This window comes from Saccopteryx bilineata, chromosome 2 (genome assembly GCF_036850765.1).
Source record: "Saccopteryx bilineata isolate mSacBil1 chromosome 2, mSacBil1_pri_phased_curated, whole genome shotgun sequence".
Classification (NCBI taxonomy): Eukaryota; Metazoa; Chordata; class Mammalia; order Chiroptera; family Emballonuridae; genus Saccopteryx; species Saccopteryx bilineata.
Window position 1 is genome coordinate 261,037,313 of NC_089491.1, and position 14,034 is coordinate 261,051,346.

A 14,034-nucleotide genomic window follows, 5' to 3' on the forward strand; every position below is an offset into this window, starting at 1 on the left:
CAAAACAAAACTAATTTCAATCTTCTTAAATAGTTGGAAATTATGTTATAAAACAAATGAATTCCCAAAGAGCAAACTTTGAAGACCAACAATGTTATTTTTTTAAGTTATAGTGAAATTTTCTATTTTAAATAGATTTCTTTAGCAAGTGCATCTTACAAAGTAAGAACATGTGCTTCTTTAAGAAGCTGCCCTCGTTTCTCCTTTTGTGCACCACTGTTTAAAACAGTCTCTTTGAGGGACTAGAACAACCCTCCCTGCCCTACCTTCACTGGGATTTCTTGTCTAACCCAAATCGTAAGACTTCTCTACTTAACAGCAAGCTGAAAGCTAGCAGAGTTGGGGCAGAGATCTGAGCTAAGGCTGACCTAAAAGCATCGGGCAGAATGCAAAGGAGGTATGACAATTCTCTTCTGGCAAAAAGCCCGCTATGCAAATCAAGTCACCAACAAGATGCATGAACAAAATCACTACCCTACATCCCCCTCTTCTTATCTGAGCCTTCCCGGCACCCCTGGCCCCACTTGAACCTGAGGACATGTGTCCCCTGCCAGTCCCCATCCCTTCCACCCCCTTTTGCGCCACAACACAATTCACTGCGAACCCTACCTTCAAGTCTGGAACCAGTGGCCTCTCATCACCTCCACTGCTGCCCGCCCATGGGCCAGAGCCAGCATCCCTGCTCATTGCAGGTCGCAGAAGCCGCTGCTTCCTGCCTCCTCGGCCCCACTTCCAGGGCAGCTAGACTGTGCTGTGAATACCTCAGTCAGAGCATGCCACCCTGACACCCAAACTTCCCTGTGTCCTATCTCACTCTGAGTAAAAGTCAAAGTCCTCATGATTGCCTCAAGAGCCTCTTGACTCCCCCGTCACTCACACTCAGCGAACATGGTCACATTACTTAACCTGATGTAGAAAACACGCAGTGTTTAGTACACAGGTAGCCATCACTGTCTTAAACTAATATTAATTCCTATCAAGAAGGAACTCAGAAATATTCAGGGAAATTAAACAGCAATAACTTAAAAGATCATGGAGTTGCCAGCCCGCAGACCAGGGGCCTAGGTGGCCATACGCCAGCGCCCCTACAGTTCTTGGGATTAGTTTGGATGAAAAGATTCTCTTATCCTAGTAAAATGAAGCTTGTCTAACTGTTTCTTGACTGATCTTAGAACTTGCATGAAAGCTTTAAAAAAAAAGCCAGCTCTAATAAACAGTGTTTTTTGTTGTTTTTTTAAAGACAACTACATTTTCTCATAGAACTGGTTTGGCTTTTTTTTTTTTTTATCCTCTTTGAAAGCTACCTCACATCTCTCAGATGTCCCCAGTTTGAGAGCAGCAGAGGCTCACGACAGGGTGGGTGACGCCTTCCAGATCGGGCGGACTCCAACACTAGCAACTGATACCCAAGCTTGTTGAAGCCAACAGAGGCAATAAGAAAGTCAACGGGAAAGAGTGCGTGCGGCCAACAGGTTTGTAAGTCCTAACAGTTCTCCCCTCTTCTCCAGTGTCCATCCTCTCTGGGCAGCATTTTTAGCAGGAAACCCAAGTTGAAACTGTAGAACCTGTGCTCCTAATTTCTCTAGGTTGAAAAATCCAATTAGCTGTGCTTAGTCAAGTGTTGATTTCTGCTATTTGAAAGTTTAAAGGGATCTTTAACTCTTTCCCTCACTAAAAGTCTCCACAAAGATAGGGACAATGGATGCAGAATTGAATGTGTGCCCCCTGCCCCGTTTTTCTTCTCAGTTGGAGGAAATTCTATAGATAAGAGAGGGTGGGAGCCCACTCCTTGACTGTCAATCAGGGGAGCATTTGTCAGAGGAAGGCCCTTCAGGGGACAGAAACCAATGCAGCCAAACAAAGGTAGAAACAAAAGAGAAAGCAAAGACATAGGCTGGTTCCCAGGTTAAGAGATCTCTCTAGAACCATATGCAAAAGTGCTCAATTTACTATAATTTAAGTCCAGCCTTTGAGTTAGAAGTTGCAGTTAGAAAAATGTGCAGATTTTAACAAAACAGTTCAAGCAGTGATTTGATAAATTATAAAACAGACTGGAAACTGCTCTTTTGAAACTGACAACAAAAAACCCCCAACACATTTTATTCTGTTCCTTTTGTGTTTAGTATTTCTTTGGTCTTATATAAATGCCAATGTTTATTAATAGGTACCTATGACATTTGTGCTCATCTTTATTTCTTTATTTCTATAGGGAGTGCTCAGAAATGTTTTTTAAAAGGACCACTGGTACAATTTCTATTTTCCCATTGTATTATTTTATAACAAAACATACATTTTTGTTGTCAAAGCCCCTAACAAGTATATTTCTTATGCCTTGACCTCAAATGCCAAAAATAATTTATATATTCTTCCTATGTAAATGTCCTTTGAAATCATGCTAAATATGTTTGAGACCAACATAAAAAAAACATTTACAAAATTAAAGTGAAAGTAAAACAAACAAAAAAAAGGCACCAGATTGGAATGAAAGAATATTGCTTTTATTCAGAGAGAGGATCCTATATAGAGTCCTAAGGAATTCACACACACACACACACACACACACACACACTCATACACACAGGAGCATCCATATATATACAAACACTAGAACTGGTAAACTAGTTCAGCAAGTTTGCAGGATACAAGATCACTATATTGATACAAAAACCCCTTCTATTTCCACGTTCTAGCAGTGAACAGCCAAAACTGAAATGAAGTAAACAATCCCATTTGCAGTAGCATCGAAAACATGAAAATACTTGGGAATAAATTTAACAAGAATACTAAAAGCTACAAAGCACCACCGAGAGAAATTAAAGACAACGTCAACAAATGTAGAGACACTTCATTTTTGTGAACCAAAAGACAATATTGTTATAACAGCAATTCTCTCAAAATTGATCTATAGATTCAACACAATCCCCATCAAAATCCCAGAACTTTTTTTTGTAACAATTGAAAAACTGATGCTAAAATTCATGTAGAAATGCAACACACCCACAACAGCAAAAGAGCAATTTAGATGAAAAAAAGAGCAAAGTGGTACGGTATTTATTTCCTAATTTCAAAACTTAAATCTAAAGCTACAATAATCAAGACGCCGTAGTGCTGGATGAGGACAGACAGGTAGATTAATGGAACAAAACTGAGAGTCCAGAAAGAATTCTTCACATTTATGGTCAATTAATCTTCAACAAAGGTGCAAAGCCAATCCAATGGTGAAAGGAAACATTTTTCAACAAATGGTGTTCAATTGGACATCCATATGTAACAAAGGGCGAATTTAGACCATTAGTTCACGCCATACACAAAAATTAACTTTAAAAAAGTCAACCAAAGACCTAAATGAAAGAGCTAAAAGAAATGATAAAACGTGTAGAAGACAATCTCTGTGGATTTCAATTAGGCAAAAAGTTCTTGTATCTGACACCACAGTATGACTCATAAAATACATATAAAGTAGACTTCATCACAATTAAAACTTTCTGTACCTTAAAAGCCACCATGAAAAAAAGAAACCAAAAACTGGGAGAAAATACTTGGAAATCATACATATGTTAAATAACAGAAAGACAATTTTTTTTAATGGGCAAAAGATTTAGACAGACATTTCATCAAAGAAGATATGTGTACAGCTAATTGGCACAAACATATCTGATGTCATTAACTGTGAGGGAAATGCAAATCAATACTACAATGAAGTACCACTTTTTTTTAACATTAAAAATTTTTTTTAATTTATTGAGTGATTTTTAGAGAGAATGAGACCGATTTGTTGTTCCACTTATTTATGCGTTCGTGGGTTGATTCTTGTGTGTGCCCTGACAGGGGATGGAAGCTATAATGTTGGTATATTGGGATGATGCTCTAACTAACTGAGCTACTTGACCAGGGCTGAAGTACCACATCTTAACCACTAGAATGCTATAAGCAAAAAGACAGACAACAGCAAGCATCGAGACCACAGCAAACCTGAGACTCTCATATAGTGACAGTGAGAATGTAAAATGGTACAGTCACTATGAAAAACAGTAATTCCTTAAGAAGTTAAACCTAAATTTACCATTTAACCCAGCAATTCCACTCCTAGTTAGTTACACAGTCAAGAGAAATGAAAACACACATGTCCACTCTTGTACATGAAAGTTCACAGAAGCATTGTTCGTAACAGACACAAAGTGAGAATAATCCAAATGTCCATCAACAGGTGAGTGGATAAAAAAAAGAATGTGGTCTATCACGTAATGGGAATATTAGCAGCAAAAGAATGAAGCACTGGGTACACCCACAACATAAATGAAACCAAACCAAAACCATACGCTAGATTAAAGAAGCCAGATGCAAAAAACTAGAGTCTACATACTGTAAGATTCCATTTATACGAGATGTTCAGAAAAGGCAAATGACTGCGGAGACAGAAGGCAGATTAATGGCTGCTGGGAGCCGGGATGGGAACAGGGAGTGACTGCCAATGGGCACAGGGAGCCTCTTTAAGGAGTGGAAATGTTTTGAAACGGGAGCGTGGTAACGGTTACACAACTCTGTAAATTTACTAAAACTCATCAAACTGTAACTCATCAAATTATAACTTACAATGGGTGAATTTTATGGCATGTAATACCATACCTCAATAAAGCTGTCTTTCAAAAAAAAGTTAAAATTGCAAAGGTTTGTTTTGACCCAAAATCACATTTCAGACATTATTGAAAACCCATTCGAAAAGATTAATATTTAAATTCTGGATTAAGATCTGAAGTCAGTATTATAAAATGAAATGTCTGTAACATTGATGTAATATTACATTAACGGTGATGTTCTTTATACAGGACAGTAACAGTTCACATACCTCATGCATAAGTATCTACTTTGGAGTCTCCTCATAATCAGAAACATCCTCCTCTAATAGAAGAGAGTACACAGGCAGAGAAGCTAAATAGACTGTTGACAGACAGATGAAATTTATCAAATGCCATGCACCTCACATGCGTATGATGAATTATCATTTCAATATATATTATAGAAGAAAATTGTTAACAAAATTATCTTGACCACCACTGACAAATTGATTTTACTGTCTATTCAATAACCAGCATCCCTTTAAAACTATTCCTTTCCTTCAATAAGCCAAAGCAAGAACAATGGGTCATTACTTAAATATGTAAATTTTACTGACAGCAAATTAGGAATCAACTTAATTAATCCACATTAAGACATCATTTCTGTGTAAGAAAGAGAAGGAGGATAAAGGCGGCCCTCACTCCTTTATTCTAAAAATTGGCAATTAACCACAAAGAATTGAGCATCTATCCTACTGTATTTGTTTCCTATTGCCATGTATTAAACTACCACAAAGTGGGTGACTTTTAAACAACATCCATCCTTTATCTCACAAGTCCAGGTTTTCTCCTTAGGGTCTTGTGAGGCCAAAATCAGGAGTTGGCAAGCTGAGCTCCTATCAAGAGGCTTCAGGAAAGAATCCGCTCCCACACTCATTCAAGTTGTTAGCAGAATTCAGTTCCCATGACTGGAAGACTGAGGTCCCTGATTCCTGGCTGCCTGTCAGCTCCCAGAAGTCGCCCCAAAATTTCTTCTCGTGTGCCCCCCTCTATCTGCACAGCCAGCAACAGTGAGCAGAAATCTCTCGTGCTTTATGATGGAGAGAGCAGATTAAGCCCACCCAGATCACAACCTTAGTTAGGTCTGCAAAATTTCTTTCAGTAGTAATGCTAGGAGGTGAAGGTCACTGGGGTTGTTTTAGAATTCTCCCAACCACACCTGCCTTTCCTCCATGAACTACATTTAAAGGCAACTGAAGAGCTCCAGTTGATGAGCACAAGTAATAAATGTGGGAGGACACGCATAATTAGAAAACTCGCCATCTTGCAACTCCTTGATGAAATGACTGATTTAAGCAGAGATAGTCAATGAAAAAGACATGGCAGATGGCAGCTGAATGAGGAACTTGAGAGCTGGCCACACCTGAGCTCACTTTCATGACACGACTCCAGAGTGACAACTCCATGTGGTGTCTCTCCTGCTACAAAGCTCACAGCTTCACCTGTGACAGACTCTTACTCAAAAAGGCCAAACCTAAGTCTAATCGAGCTGTTAGCGCTCACTCTCAGTTTACGCTAAAGGAAAGAGAAGGGTGATTTAAATAATGCCATGAAGAAGCAAACAGAAAAATCCAGAATGTGGAACATTCTGTGATACACTTGGCCCAGTTTCTTCAATAAGTCAACTACCTGTGTGGGGGAAGGCAGGCAGGGGGCACGGGCTGTTGATTAAAAGGGACATTATTAACAAGAATAATACAAGAATATCTGGATCCTGATTCAAACAAACCAAGAATAAAAAGGCATGTTAGCCAAAAATTTTTGAATATAAACTCAGTATTGAAGTCTAGTAAGAATCATCATAAATTTTCATTGGTTGGGATAAAGGCATTGAGGTTGTATAAGAAACTTCCATATCTTTAGGAGATGTATAATATATAGGACTGAGATGTCATGATTTTACTAATTGCTTTAAAATATTTTGGCAACTACAAAAAGAGGGGATGAACAAAGAAATTATAGCAAAATGCTGAAGAATTTTGAATCTGGGTGATGTATTTGTTTGGGGGTTGGTTATTCTAGTCCATTTTTGTAGATGATGAAATATGTTTATAATAAACAATTCCACTTAAGAGCTTTCGCTCATTCAGCATCTGCTGAGAACAAATCATCGTGTCAAGAGCTTCACAAGCATTTCCTGCTGAATCCTCACAACAGTCTTATGAAGTAGCTACTATTATTATCTCTGCCTTTATTGGTAAGAAAACTAATGAAATAACCACCAGTTCATGGCATAGCCCACAGGTCTGCCAATTACCCAATACCTCAGCACAGACTCACAGGCCAAGTAAATGAAAGGTTCCTCCTCTTTTCATGTCACAAAACATTCTTACAAATTGGCTACAACCCACATTGAAGAGCGTCCCCCAAACCCTGCGCTAACCACTGGTAGGAAGAGGTACTGGTAGGGCATGAGAAGTGAGAAAAGGAGTTGAAAGGTGGAGGTGGAGGTGGAGGGGCAGATAAAGGGCTGAAAGAGAAACTAGAGAACCACAGAAAAGCTGTGAGGGGTAACACAGACATCAACAAGCAAAACACGGAGGACTGTCACCGAAAGGAGCAGAGAGAACACATGGGAGAGACCAAGGGAGAAAGACGGGTGCCGAAGTGGGAATGCAGACCTGGAGAGGGAGACCGACTTACCCCTACACGGCCCATCTCCCACTCTTCCCCAGTCCCTAATGCCAGCCAGAAAATGAGAACACCACATACAAAAGCGGGTCCAGACAGACAAGCAGAGGCACACGTTAACTACACAGCTACATAATTACAGATCTATGTCCATCTTTACTGTGCACTCTGCCCCCCCCCAGCCCGGACACCAATCAGTCACTATTCTTCCCTGTGAGCTTCTAAGTATAAACTTACTTCTCCTGACCAGCTCCAAGCTCACAAATCAGAAGGAAGGGAAAAAGGAATTACTTATTTAAACCATTTTTAATATTTTAGCACCTTAACTGAGATAAAATTCACAAACCATCAGTGTCCAATGCAGGAGCTCTTGGAGAAGAGTCAGCGTGGCTGAAGCTAAGGCTCCTGGGGCCTATGTCAGGTAGGGTTTTAATCAAAACAATGGAAAGGACATGTCTGGGGGGCTGCATGTGTGCTGGGGGTTACAGAGGGGAGAGCAAGGAGCAGAAAGCACAAAGGGAGAAAGAATCCTCAGTGCATTTCAAGTGCAGAAGAGAGGTACAGGGGAAACAGGCTTGTCACCATCCACCCACCTGTATGTCTTCATTGCAGGGGACCACTCGCACAAACTGTATGTGAAAAAGGATCTTCCTCTCATAGCAGCATTATTCACAACAGACACAAAGTGGAAACAACCCAAGCATCCAGCAATTAATGAATGGCACAGTGTGGCATATTCGTACAATGGAATATTATCGAGCATAAAGAGGAAAGAAGTCCTGACAGGTGCTACACACAACATGGGTGAACCTTCCAAATACTATATGATCAGAGCTCGATGCAAAAGACCACATACTGCGGGATTCCATTCATTTGGAGTGTCCAACAGGCAAACAGAGAGGAGCCATTGGGTTAGTGGTACCCAGAGGTGGGGAGGGGAAAATGAGGAGTGACTGCTAAAGGGCAGGGAGTTTCTCTAGAGGGGGAGTTGAAGATGTTCTAAAATAAGAGTGTGGTAACAATTACACAGCTCAGGGAATACTCTAAAGGAAAACTACTGAGCTATATATAATGGGTGAATTTTATGCTGTGTAAAACATACCTAAATATATTTTTAAATTTAAAATGTTATTAAGTATATACATTTTTACAAATAAAACTAAATTTTAAAAATGTAAATTTTTATATTTTTTATGCTGTTTTCATTTTTTTTTAACAATTAATTAATTCTTTTTTCCCCTTGCCTCTCAAAGACACCGTGCTTCTCTCTCTGGTTACCATGAGAGTTTTCCTTTTCTTTTTGGTGCACAATCAGAAGTAGCAGGAACATTCATACAGATGACAGTAAAACAGTGAGGAGCAGCAATACAAAATAAGATAAAAGCCAAATGCTTTTAACTAATCTGTTCCCAACCAGATCCTGGTGATTAGGCTGACACATCGGCATGCGGTTAAGGGCCGTGAACTCCCCACACATTGTCCTCGGAGCAGAGACAAGCTACCCTTCATTCAGACCACGTCACCCACCTTCTCACCACGAGGCTCCATGGGTTACCACAGAAGCTACTGCAGGTCACTGTAACAGACTGGCTAATTTTTGTAGAGTTGGTACAAATTGATTTACAAAAATCCAAAGATTTTCTGTTCTGATTTCTAGTTTACTTGACCAAAAAGAGAACCGTAACTCTTTTTGAAGAAAACCTATCCAGTTCTTACCAGGTGACCTTCTACAGCACATTTTCTGTTCATTGTTTCCTGTCCAACAGGCTTCAAAGAATAATCAGAATAGAGAACTGTGAATCAGGACAAGTCACATCACCGACCTGCATCTACACATCCTTGCGTGGATATGGAGGGGCAACCCTGGATTATTTCTAAGAATATTCGGTCTCAAAGAGGTCAGTCTTAGTTTATGAATCATGGAAACAGAGTGGAATGCAGAATTAGAGATCCAGGAAACTGCAATAAGACCTTAAATTCTTGAAATTTCAGTCATGTCCTCTACTAGTGAAATAATTGAAAAACAAAACCTCAGTTCCTCAGCAAGCTTACCTGGGTGACCGTGAGAGGCCAGCAAGGTCGAAAGAATGACGGAAAGGGGGCATCCGTTCTCTGTGATTTCATGTAAAAATCCTAGATTATGTTTATCACATCACTATGAACAAATGAACAACTAGCCAGCTAGCAGACCAAATGATGAATCCACCCTAGCTGAGAATAAAATATTCTTTTGAAAACTTCTGGACAGCAGGGACCGATTTTTTGGAATGGGGGAAAAAGTATATAGACTAAAGCTCTTACTTAAAGCCGCTAATAGTCACCTCTAAAGAAACGGTCAGCCTCTCAGCAGGCAGGTGAGAACACACCTCATTTCCTCACTGGACTTGAAACTCCACATTAAAGCAATTCCGCTCAGCCCTAATTTCTCTAGGCACTAACTGTGGCAGCCACGGCACACTTCTACACAACTGCACGTCTGCATGAGCCAGGACCAGCATCAGCCATAGTTGGGCACTGCCAGAGGTCCTTGACCGCTGTGTATACCACAGGGGGGGTGTTCTGGTGACCTGCTAGGTACAAACTCTGAACAGGGTCACAGGAATAAAAGTCACTGATGTGGAACTGAGGAGAATGAATGGCATACAAAACCTGTAAACCCATGAGAAACGCCAAGATCAAGTGACCCAGCTCTACACTTTGGAAGGAGATAGCCAAGCATGAGAGTGGGGTGATGTCTGTGAAGACACAGCCCAACCCTTGTGACCAGAGACAGCACAACAGCATCAAGAAAAGCTGAGGGTCTTAGAAGTAAGTCTCAACAGAGATAGCTTTTTTCTGGTCACCAAGTACCCCATTTTGGCAACCTCCCAAATTTCCTCAAAACCTTGAATCAAACTAGCCTTGTTTCTCACTAGCTTATTCACAAGACATATTACTGAGAATATAAGTGATCATTAGGTACCCAATTAATTTACATGAGATTTCCTCCAGTCCCCGCTTGAAGGATAAAGCACGTAAAGCTTTGGGGACTGCATGCTGTCCTTACCGCAGTGTCACCCGATGTCACTACTGAAGTTACAGTATGCTGAGGGAACACGCAGGACTTACCAATTTTCTGATTGAAAATCTTGTCGAAGGTTATTTCGTTTCTCTCCTCCAGATACTTCTGCATCACGCTCCGGATACTAAAAGAGAGGAGCGACACATTTTTAACAATGACAGTCTGAACCATGCGTAACTATCACTAAAATGGAAAATACATGGATACAGGTTATAACTCGAGGATATTGGCTCCATGAGAGACCCCTCTGACTCGACATCCATGACTGCAAGAATAACTGGCTTGAACTCCAGCTGGGAACATCACAGCTCCAGCCTTGGAGCATGGGCATCCTTAACGCCACCGCTTTCCCAAACACGCAAGCGTGCGTACATGTAACTAAGGCTGTTCATCAGTTAATGAGCTTTTTGAAACAAGAGTTCAAGTTCTCTGGATATAAGATTAATATTTTTTTAAAATCACATCTCTGCACAGCAACAACAACCAAAAAAAAACCTGCAAGAAAACGTAATTAGAAGAAATATTTCACGAGAAAATAGAAAACATCAAATGTCTTGAAATAAATTCAAAGTAGTACAGAAACTTTATAGAGAAAATTACAAAAAGAGACATATACATAAAGAGACATTACTGAAGAGCTTAATAAATAAAAGATATACAGTGGTTATGAACAAAAAGATTTAATATTCCAAATTTCAAAGTCTACCCAAATTTATCGATAAAATCTATATAGTCCCTCATTAATATCCCAGTGGACTTCTTTATGGAGCACAGGAGCATAGCCACTCTTTATGAAATGTATACAACACAACACACGCTTGAGAATAGCAAAAACATAATTATATTAACCAGAGTCACCCCAATAAATTCAATTAAAAAAAAAAACAGCCAAAACATTTCTGACTAAAGAGAAGGACAATAATAGGGCTCATTATGAGGCTAAAAGAATTAAGACAGGATAAACAAGTTGATCAATGAAATGGAATAGAAAGCACATAAACTGACCACATGTGCCATGGAACTCTGCTATATAGTAGAAGTAGCAAGGCAGAAAAGTCAGGAAAGGAAGGATCATTCAGTAAGTGAACCCAAAAGAGATTATCCAAATGGAAAGTGTAGAAATTGACACTATCATCCATTGATGGGCAGCAATTTAAGCATTGCTTTTTTCACTTTTTAAAACAAACTAATTGAGGCATCATTTATATATAAATATAATTAAATGTATGTTCAAGTGCACCATTAAATGAGTTCTCACTTGTAAACCACTATCCTAATGGAGATATCAAATATTTCTATCACCCCAAAAGGTGCCTCTTTGCAGTTAATCTCCCCTTCTACTGGGATCCAGGCAACCACTGATCTCCATTCTTTTAATACAGGTTACCTGCCCCAGTTTGAGAATTTAATATAAACAAAATCATACAACACATTGTCTTTGGTCTGGCTTCTTCCTCTGGGCATAAGCAAGCTTCATCCATATTGCTGTGTGCATAAGTACTTAGTTCTCTTGTATTGCCAAGTAGTATGTCATTGTACTTCACCATTCATTTACCCATTCACATGTTGACAGACATATGGGTTGTTTTCAGGTTAGGGCTATTATGAATAAAGCCACTTTAAATATTTGTGAGTGAGTCTTTTTTTATGAGCTCGTGTTCTCATTTTTCATGGGTAAATATCTAGAAGTGAAACTATTAGTTATATGGTAAAATATACTTAACATTATGAAAAAGTGCTGAACTAGATTCCAAACTGGTTACGCACTGCTACATCCCCTTCAACAATGGATGAAGCTCTAGTTGGTCTACATTCCTTGCCAGGACTTTGGTTGTCAGTCTTTTTCGATTTAGCTGCTCTGTTGGGTGTGTAGTGGCATCTTATATTGATCTGTACTTGAATTCGCATTTCCCTAATGAATAATGATGTTGAGGATGTTTGAACACGATTATCAGAATACGTGTATCTTCTTTTATGATGTGTGTGATGAAATCTTTTGTCTATCTTTTAATTGAGTTATTTGTCTTATAACTCAGTTGTAAAATTTCTTTACATAGTCTGGAAACAAGTTCTGTATCAGCGTATGTGATAATAGTTTCTCCCAGTCTGCACATTGTGTCTTTATTTTCTTCATGAAGTTCTAAGAACAGAAGTATGGAATAAACGAGTTCCGGTTTAACTTCTTTTTCTGGAGGACACTCTGCGCTCGGAAATCTTTCACATCCCAAGGTCGTGGAGATTTTAACCTACATTTTCCTTGAGAAATGTTTAAGTTTTAGCTTTTGTGTTCAGGTCTAAGATCCAATTTCTGTGTATGATACAAAGTGAGACTGAAGTTCTTTTTCTCCTTATAATACTTAATTGTTCCAGCATCAGTGTTGAAAAAATCATTCTTTCCCCATTGAACTACCTTGGCATTTTAGCAGATTCAACACTAAGTAGGCTTAGGTCTATTTCTGAACTAACCTGTTGCATTGACCTTTATATCTGTCCTTACACAAATACAGGGAGTCCTCGGGTTACAACAGTTACATGCCTATGACAGTGACATAACCCAAATTTTGGTGTAAGTCAAAACACACCCTATCCTAACACAAGCCAAACACTTGTGCTTTTAACAGTCTAAAATGGCGTAGGTAAGCGTAGGGGGAGGGGGGGTGCCAACTCCCGCACTCGTGGGTCGCATTACTGCGTATTCTTCCACCGCCGCAACCAAACTACTTTGCCCACGTAGTCCGTTAAGTGTGACACTAACAGCAAAAGCCAAAACACTCACGTCTCAATTTTTTAATGTTTTTATGGAAGTGAGCGTCATAAACTCTAAACATCACAGGTTGAGACTGTTGTAACCTAAGGACTCCCTGTAGTGACTGGAGAGGCCGAGTGTGGGGGCTTTTTTTCATTTACTATCAACTAGTTGGACATAGATCAATTCTACCTCTCATGACCTGCTACATAACCGGTCCTGTTACATAAACACAAAATAATTTTTTAATTTTTAATTTTTTCTACTACTACTGTAGTTGAAAGACTAGCTACCAGGTATCTGCTCTCTACTGGCCAAAGAATAGGCAAGCTGAGTTGTACTTTCACACCTTACAAGCAGAGAAACTATAATATTTATTACCTAGTTACCATAGATAGCTCCTGTTATTAAAAGCCTCTATATTTTTTATGAATTTTGTTTTTTTCTAATATCCAGAATAAAATACAATTAAACAAACGTTTCAAATAACATACAACATGTTATATGTCATACTAAAAAAATAGTGGCTCATAAAACAGTTGCGAAGACCAAGCAAGATGGTAAGAGAGCTTATTAGAAGCACCACACAAATGAGAGTTGTCATCATTACCGACCACCAAGGAACCCCAAGGCAGATTGTTTTAAAAGATAAGATGACTAAGCTGTCATACCAAGAGTCAATTCCTCCAAAAGGAAGTTGCATTTTTCATTTTCAGGTACTAAATATTTTCCGCTAACTATTCATTAAACACACATCAGAGAGTTATGTTATCCAAGTCACAATAAGAAACTTCACCACTGCATTCAAAACCATCAAACTCTGCCAGATAAGACTGCCTGAAGAGTCTGTAAAAGTATCTAGTTCAGTTTAATGTCAACTCCTCTCAAGTTTCCTGGGTTCAACAGATCTTTGGCAGAAAAGTCTTGCATATAATTTACATAGCATTGGGCAATTCAGCATGAGACAATTTACATTCAGA

General features: G+C 39.2%; 1 protein-coding gene across 1 annotated transcript in view; it reads right to left on the minus strand.

Moving 5' to 3' along the window:
* The window catches only part of GRK3 (G protein-coupled receptor kinase 3), a 107,751-nt gene that overhangs the window by 76,718 nt on the left and 16,999 nt on the right, over positions 1–14,034 (minus strand). Inside the window, exon 2 of the mRNA XM_066260274.1 lies at positions 10,356–10,432. Coding sequence (XP_066116371.1) covers positions 10,356–10,432 — 77 coding nt within the window. The remainder of the gene's footprint in view (positions 1–10,355; positions 10,433–14,034) is intronic.